General features: G+C 34.7%; 1 protein-coding gene and 1 pseudogene across 1 annotated transcript; one reads left to right on the forward strand and one right to left on the reverse strand.

Moving 5' to 3' along the window:
- Positions 1 to 361: 361 nt before the first annotated feature.
- LOC107738425 (cytochrome b-c1 complex subunit Rieske, mitochondrial-like) lies at positions 362 to 2772 on the reverse strand (annotated as a pseudogene).
- A 451-nt stretch (positions 2773 to 3223) lies between these two features.
- On the forward strand, positions 3224 to 6452 carry LOC107738400 (transmembrane protein 5-like). Its single transcript, XM_016550159.1, has 6 exons — positions 3224 to 3446; positions 3593 to 3760; positions 3861 to 3963; positions 4527 to 4841; positions 5011 to 5181; positions 5985 to 6452. Exons 1-6 carry the CDS (start codon positions 3302 to 3304, stop codon positions 6385 to 6387), a joined length of 1305 nt encoding a protein of 434 aa, XP_016405645.1. The 5' UTR covers positions 3224 to 3301; the 3' UTR covers positions 6388 to 6452.
- Positions 6453 to 8303: the final 1851 nt, after the last annotated feature.

Raw genomic sequence — 8303 nt, forward strand, 5'->3', positions numbered from 1 at the left:
CCTGCTGAGGTTAGCTTTCTTATTCTGCAGTAAAGTGCACATTTAATAAATATAGCCCTGTTGCATTAGAGATCATCAAGATCTTCATATCAAGAAAGAAACATCCAAAACTGAGAACACCAGACAGGATCATTCAGTGCTACAGAAGCACGACATCAGTTAAGTGATGGGCAAGCATAAAGTGAACAGGAAGCAAAGTCCACAGTTCTCTTGTTTGACCTTGAAGTGGTGAAAGCCTTAAAAGCTGTACAGTGAAAGGTGCCGACAAGTGAGAACATGTGAGAGGGAGATTTTCGTTCAATTCTGTAGGCCTGCTTTGGTGTGTTGGCCTCTTAACAGCTTTGGCACAGTCAGCCATGCATCAGGCAACAGGTGATACTCTCTGAGAAACCGGGAAGCTTCTGTTATTGTTTATAATATCATCCAAGTCCTCATCATCAATAACCACTGTAAAAACAAAAGAAGACATTTATCATATGAGTGGAAACAAGTGAACGCCACAAGTTATGGTGATGTGGAAAATAATGTGTTTTTTAAACCTTAAACCATATAAACACATTTCATTACACCAAATACACAAAATAATGTTCTTTTTAGCAACAGCGTATGACCCCTTTAAGGCTAAAATGGGTTGGTAAAGAGACGTGGTTTAAGGACATTAAAATTACTCACAAGCGTGCAACAACTTTTATTTTGAAAAATGTATTTCCTCCAGCTTCACACTTAAAAAAACCCTGACATAGCGCTTGTTGGCGTGATGTGCTGACTTCTGGAGATTTGATATTTTGACGTGGTCACCAAATCACCAAATGTTTGATGCCATAATTTTGGTTTTATACTGTTAATAGAGAATATAAAAGTTGCCTTTGAAGGTGAGTGTACAGCAGTATTTTGAATTTTGTACACGTCGTATACAGTAAATGCGTTCTATCTATCTATCTATCTATCTATCTATCTATCTATCTGTCCGTCCGTCCGTCTATCTATCTGATGTCTGTGCACGTCACTCATATATTTTAGTAAAATATATTTTATGATGTAGCCACACTTTATTTTTTGTATTTGTACAAATCATTAAATAATCGTGTTTTAACTTTGCAGTTATACTGTAATATTTGCAAGCAAGATGCCACCACGAATTGATGACGTAATGAAACTGTGTTGTGAACTCTCCGCAAATCAACAAGTAAAAACAGCGGTGAAGCAGTGCAATGTTCTGCTCGGCTGTGATCTCATTCTCTGTTCTGTGACGAACAAACAGAGGCTTGCCTCTCCACTTGAAGGTCATGTTTTTCCCCTCTGGGATGTCGGACAACTTGATCTCGATTTTGGACAGGGCCAGGACGTCAGCAGAGGCACTCATTGAGGACACGAATTGTGTCACGACCGTTTTGGCAGTGGATCCGGTGTAGTGCCGAAATTTGCACCCTGCCAGATTATGCACCCCCTAGTATTGGTAGGTTTAGGGTTAGGTGTGGGGGAGGGGTTAGGATTAGGGGTAGGGTTGGGATTAGGCAATCAGGTAGCGACTTCAACGAGGGGGTGCATAATCTGGCAGGGGTGCAGAATTCGGCACAACACCGGTCACCAGGTATGAGAAGGCCCGTCGCTGCTCTCCTGAGAGGACTTTTTAGCATCCAACACCTCAACACGCCGATAGTCAGAGAAGTCAGGGATTTTGATGTCGGTGTGAGCAAGACGTGCTCCAAAATGGCCTAAAAAGGGTATAGAACGGTCATTGCATAAACTTAAAAGGGATAGTTTTCACAAAAATATCTTTCTTCTGTTTAACACAGATGTTCACTTTCACTGCATAGAAAAAAAAGATGCAATGAAACAGCATAACAGGTGATGACCCCTTAAATTTTTTTTTTTATATATATAATGATGTTATACTTTTTAATATTTTAATATACATATAATCATATAATATCAAAAATATGATTTACTATATGATTAATTATTGTATTAGAAGGAGGTCTGGTGGTATGCAATAACGGAACCACAACAACCAGAAAGTAGTAAATATATTTAATATATAAAAAAAATATAAAGACATCTTATTCAGACCTTTTAACTTTTATACTATTTCTGCAGCATAACATATATGTCTGGAACAGGACTGGGTAAGTAACTCTAAAAAAGTAATTAATTACCAGCTACTAATTAGATTGCTGTACTAATTACTCTCTAAAAAAAAAGTATGCGTTACTTATTACGTTCTAAATCCTATATAAACTTCGACCAGTTGAACAATAAGGATAGACATATAACTGCTGTTTTAATTCTTTCAAATGAATACTATCAAATTGAATCAATTATTCTTGAACTGACCAAATAATTTTAAAAGGGACAAGGTTACATTAAAAACATACATTTTAACATTAGACGTTAAATTCACTATTGTTTTACATAGAATTATTCTGTAGTCAATACAATATTCAATTACATCAGAAGTAACTGTAATTAAATTGCAGAAAAATAAAGAGTAATCCGTTACTTTATTTTATACAGTAATTAATTACTTGGTAATGCATTACATCCTATACTGGTCTAGAAATACTGGTCAAGAATCAAGTCTTGAACAGCCTGTCATCTTATGGTATGTCCACGTTATATGGTCACCTACCACACACAGCAGGTTTTATCAGCACTTCTGTGTTTACTGCTCTGGGAAGCAATGCTTTCAGCGGACCACAAGCTTGCAGGTAAGGGGACAAAGCCCCCAAACGAGCGGGCAGGGACATCATTTTTTGTGCTGTTAAAAAGGCTACTTACAGCCGGTACGGTCACACCGACCTTTGAAGAGAGAGCTTGTACAGCGGAAGCTCCTCCTTCGGTACTTCACAGTTGACCGGCTATTGACTGAACGGAAAGCGCAAAGTAAAACAGAGATGGTAAAATAATTCCTTCCATAAACCTATTGAAATGATAAGTACGATACATAATTTAATTAGTAACTCATACTATTTTCAATGTATTTGTTGAAATATTTAAATATTTCTGATAATTGCTATAGTTTTGAACAGGCAGTGCAAGGCAGTCTCGGGAAAATGTAACAGTAGTGTCGAGACGTTCGGCTCATTTCGGAGAATCGGTTCATTTGAACAGTTTTCGTGAACCCGATTCTTCTCAGCTCACTCATCGGTTCTCGGCTGAATGAATCTTCGCGAATGAATCGTTCAAACGTGAATCAATTCATTAAAAGAGATCTGATTCAAAACCAAAAATGTGTTCGCATATTGGTCATCTCTTGGGCACATTGGTCGGGATCCGCAGGATGGTCACCTGAAAATTAAACATGAGATTTTTACGCCGGAAAATAGCGATCATAATTGTTTTGGCTTATGTGATATTTTCGCTGTATGCAGCGTATAATGTATTTTTCAACAAGAGGGTTATTTCTCGCGTTCATCGAGTAGTGAAAAAGGGCTCTGCGATTATAGGTAAGACAACGAATCATAACCCGCGACGACATATAATAGGTTTATTATAATAAACATAAACATTATAATATAGTGTAAATGCAATAAAAGCATCAATTGATGATCGCATGTAAACAACAGCTTTGTTTAATAATGTACGTTTGCAGATCATGGAAAAGCAGGAGAGGAAGAGTGGAACCCATGGGAAGAGGATGAGCGTGCATATTCCTTATCTCTGCAAAAGCGGAGGGATACCTTCAGATCATACCAAGATCATGCTGCTAAGAACAGGCCAAAAACATATAAAGTTCAGATCTGGGGCAAAGCTGCCATTGGCAAGTGGAATATGTTTATTGGTTCCAGAGATCATTGCATTGCTTGTTGCATTAGTAGAGAACATAAATGAAATAATGTTCTTTGTTCACATTTGCCTAGGACTTTATTTGTGGGAACATATTTTAGAAGGGCCTCTCAACCCACCAGACAAATCCAGCCAATGGAGAGAAGGAGAGATTCAGTCTGGGAAGATCAATTTCAGGTAAGCTTTTAACTGACACTTTTTTTAACAAGGATGCATTAAACTGATCAAAAGTGAAGACTTTTATAATGTTACGGATGGTTTCTATTACAAATAAATGCTGTTTTAAAATTCAGATGGAAATGCTGAAAATGCATTAAAAAAATACATTTTAAAATATATTAATATAAAATAGGTATTTTAAATTGTAATAATACTTAATATTGCTGTTTTTATAATTAAAAAAATAATCTTGTTTAAATAATTGCAGCCTTCTTGAGCACAAGAGATTTTCATTCTGAGTCATTCTGAATTATTCTGAAAAATCATTGACTTTTAAACAGTAGTATGTAATGTAGTATGTAACAACAGTAAATAAATATGTATAAACATTTTTAACCAATACACATTCTCATAATGTGTCTGTTTTACCTATAAATCCTTTAATTGCAAAATAGAAGCTTTACTTTAAATGTGGACATCACAGATTAATTACATGATATTTTTCCTAAAAGTAAAGCATTATGTTCCATTTCCAAAACCCACAATTTTGTAATCTCTCTTTAATTGTAATCTGTCCTCAGTTTCTACACAGGGCCAGCAGTGGTCCAAGGGCACGTTTCTCTCGACACAGACAGTGTGGTGTTGGTTTTGAATGGCCGTGAGCAGCAGAAAATCTCGTACTCCATCCAGTGGCTGCAGCACATCCAGGGTCTGGTGCAGATGCACTCGGTCTCTCGGGTTGCTGTGGTTCTTTTGGGCAATGAGCAGTGCAATAATGACTGGATCAGTCCTTACCTTAAGAGGCACGGTGGGTTTGTGGACCTGCTCTTTCTTGTGTACGACAGTCCTTGGGTCAATGATAAAGACATCTTCCAGTGGCCACTGGGTGTTGCCACGTAAGTTTCTATTTTTAAAAAATATTTATTTTTGTTTTATATTTTATTATACTTGAAAGAGGTATTTCTGTAATATTTTTATTAGCATCTGTTTTTTTTTATATATATATAATTGAGAATAAAATCAGTTAATTTAATTGTTTATAATGTGCTTTTTCTTTCTTTGCAGATACAGGCATTTCCCTGTAGTCACACTTAGCGGTCAGATGCTGAAAACTGCTAGACCATATCTCTGCAACTTTCTCGGGACTATGTACAAAAACTCCTCCAGGGAAACTCTCATGGGTGTCCTGCAGCAGAACGGCATGGAGAAAGATTGCCTCATGCATGTTAGAGAGAAGTACGTATTTCTGGAAGTACTGTCCATTATTTTGCCGGTCTGATTTTAAACAAATTGCATTCATATCAAAATTGCAGGATATATGAAGCTGTAAAATACTAAATAATTAAAATACTTACTCCATCGTTAGGTAAAAAAACAAAAAAACTTGTATTCAAGTAACTGTTTTTTTCTTCAGTACTTTTCTTCAGCAAGGATGCTTTAAATGGATCAAAAGTGACAGTAAAGACATTTATAATGCTACAAGAATGTTTCAAATAAATGTTGTACTTTTGAACTTTCTATTCATCAAAAATCCTAAAAAAAAAATAAAAAATCCTAATTCTAAAACGTTCATGGTTTCCACAGATGTATAAAGCAGCAGAACTGTTTTTCACACTGATAATAATAATAAATGTTTCTTGAGCACCAAATCAGCATATTAGAATGATTTCTGAAGGATCATGTGACACTGAAGACTGGAGTAATGAGTGCAAAAAAAAAAATCAGCTTTGCCATCACAAGAATAAATTACTTTTTAAAATATATTAAGATAAAAAAAACAATTATTTTAATTAGTAATAATATTTCACAATATTACTGTTTTTGCTGTATTTTGATCAAATTAATGCAGCCAGCATAGGAGACTTTTTTAGAAAAAAACGGTAGTGTTGTATAATGTATATATTTTTTGTTGTTTATCCAATACACATTCTCATAATGTTTCTGTTTTACCTATAAATCCTTCACAAATAATAGCCCAAGCATTGCTGGATTGCACAAGTGTTTTTTTTTTTAATACTACTTGCATTTTGTGTCATCAGGTGGCTTCCTCAAGAGACGGCAGACACCTCTAGACAGTACCAGATGGCATTAGCACAAAGTGACCTCACTCTTTGTCCGGTGGGAGTGAACACCGAGTGCTACCGCATCTATGAAGCCTGTGCCTATGGCTCTGTGCCCGTGGTGGAGGACGTCCTGACTCCAGGGGCCTGTGCAGTTGGTAACCGCTCCCCGCTCCGACTACTTAAAGATGCAGGAGCACCCTTCATCTTCCTCAAGGACTGGCGGGAGCTGCCTGCCATCCTGGAGAGGGAGAGAGGGATGAGCCAGAAAGAAAAAACAGAGAGAAGGATGAGACTACTGGAGTGGTACAGTGGCTTTCGTCAGCAGATAAAGGACAAATTCACAGAGGTGTTGGAAGATGTCTTTTTCAAAATCACCTAGTGTTAGTTTGGAAAACTTTAAAGTGATAGTTTACCCCAAAATGAAAATTCCTAGTTTCAGTCATCATTTACTCAATCTCATGTCATTCCAAAACCTGTATGACTTTCTTTCTTCTGTCTACACAAAAGAAGATATTTTGAAGAATGTGGGTAATGGAATATTTTCAGGGCCAATGACTAACATGATAGTTAGTAAATGATTGCAAAATTCTCATTTTTTATTTTAATACAGTCTCACATAAAGAACAGTGAGCCGATGCAATGCATCAACATCCATTTCGCTTGTCACTTATTTTTGGAGCTGTTCATTAATTTGGTTTGGACACAGTGATTTACTTGTTGATCTTATACATGTGAAATATAAGATGCTACTGTATGTTATAATACAATATGTTTTACCTTATGCTGCTGTGCATTCATGCCCTCCATGTTTACTGTAAAGTATTAATTTATTAAGTCATGATGTTTCAGTGACAATAACAATGCAAAAAGTAGTAAGAAGTGTTTTTTTTTTTAGTTTATAACCTAGCTGGGTTAGATATTTAACATTGTTAACATGTCATTTTTCTCACTTGATGGTGTTTTTTTGCTTTCTGCTCAGTGCAAGTTATTAAAAGAACTTAATTTTACTTTTAACCTGCCTGATCTTTATTTATCTAGCATTTAGACTCTTGCCGTTTTGCATAACATTACCATAAAAATATGCAGTAACAATGTCTATTTAACTATCTTTTATTAATGCAGAGAATTTAGTATTTAGTGCATCAACAGGATTCAGTCAAGTGCTCACAGAAAAGATGTGTCTTTAGATGTTTCTTGAACCTTTTGTACTTTTATGCAAAAAAATAAATCAATAAATAAATATATATATATATATATATATACACACACACACACACACATATACATATATATACACACAAATATATATATATATATATATATATATATGTTTATGTATTTGTTCAAATAAAATGTTTCCTTTTTGTTTGTTCTGTCTTGGTGATAGGGAATGATATTAAAATGATTTTGAACAAGTAAATTTGATTAACAAATCAAATTGATGTTAAAATTTAAACTGATGTCCATATTTTTAATTACTGTTACAACTCACCCCACATACTGCAGCACTCTGTGCTTGACACTCATTTACACAGTTTAGGTATAAGTAGTTTTTGTAGCAGATAAATGTGTGAAAATTGTATCAGCATTTTATTTCATTAAATCATTTTACAATAACACAATACAAAAAAATGACAATAAAACAATAAATATGGAAAAGACTTATAATTATGCCACATTTTGCTAAGATTATCAGTTTTAAATGTAATTCTGTCAATAATGTAATTTGTCTTTTAATAGTGGATTTTTATAGATTGAAAGTCCAGGTCTGGGACAGGAATAAAACAAAATCTATAGGCCTACATGAAAGGCATTTATAAAAGTAGCAAAAATTCATTTCCAAGAGTTTTAAATGCGATCTTTATTAAGAATTGATTCCGTTAACCCCTTTAAAATTGTTATAAGGGAAATATATGTTCTAAATGTTTTTGAAATACGATAAATTCAAAGGCGATTCAAGTAGTATTGCAACAAAGCAGCTGTCCTGTAAGAGGCGCTGTGTGACATCTGACTGCCAGTTTATCAACAATATCCATCTTCAGAAATTATGTATACAATATTATAGGCTTTGTTAGTATTAAAAAAAATAGAAACATTTTTGTTACATTATGCTACATTTTTTTTGCTTAACATTTTTATTTAATATGTAGAACAAGTTTAAAAGGATTACATTTTGCCCCCTCTAAAACTCTGTGAAAAGTCATTAAAAAGTCCAAATTGGATTACATTTAACTCTGACTGTGTGAAACTGCTACAACTGGTTATATATATATATATATATATATATATATTTTT

The sequence above is a fragment of the Sinocyclocheilus rhinocerous genome, unplaced genomic scaffold (genome assembly GCF_001515625.1).
Source record: "Sinocyclocheilus rhinocerous isolate Xijiao unplaced genomic scaffold, SAMN03320098_v1.1 scaffold975, whole genome shotgun sequence".
Classification (NCBI taxonomy): Eukaryota; Metazoa; Chordata; class Actinopteri; order Cypriniformes; family Cyprinidae; genus Sinocyclocheilus; species Sinocyclocheilus rhinocerous.

Bases quoted from the DNA above. Each gene is read 5' to 3' on its own strand.
- LOC107738400 (XM_016550159.1), top strand. From the start codon at position 3,302: ATGAGATTTTTACGCCGGAAAATAGCGATCATAATTGTTTTGGCTTAT. The intron at 3,447-3,592 runs GTAAGACAACGA...GTACGTTTGCAG, and splicing joins AAAGGGCTCTGCGATTATAG to ATCATGGAAAAGCAGGAGAG. The intron at 5,182-5,984 runs GTACGTATTTCT...TTGTGTCATCAG, and splicing joins CTCATGCATGTTAGAGAGAA to GTGGCTTCCTCAAGAGACGG.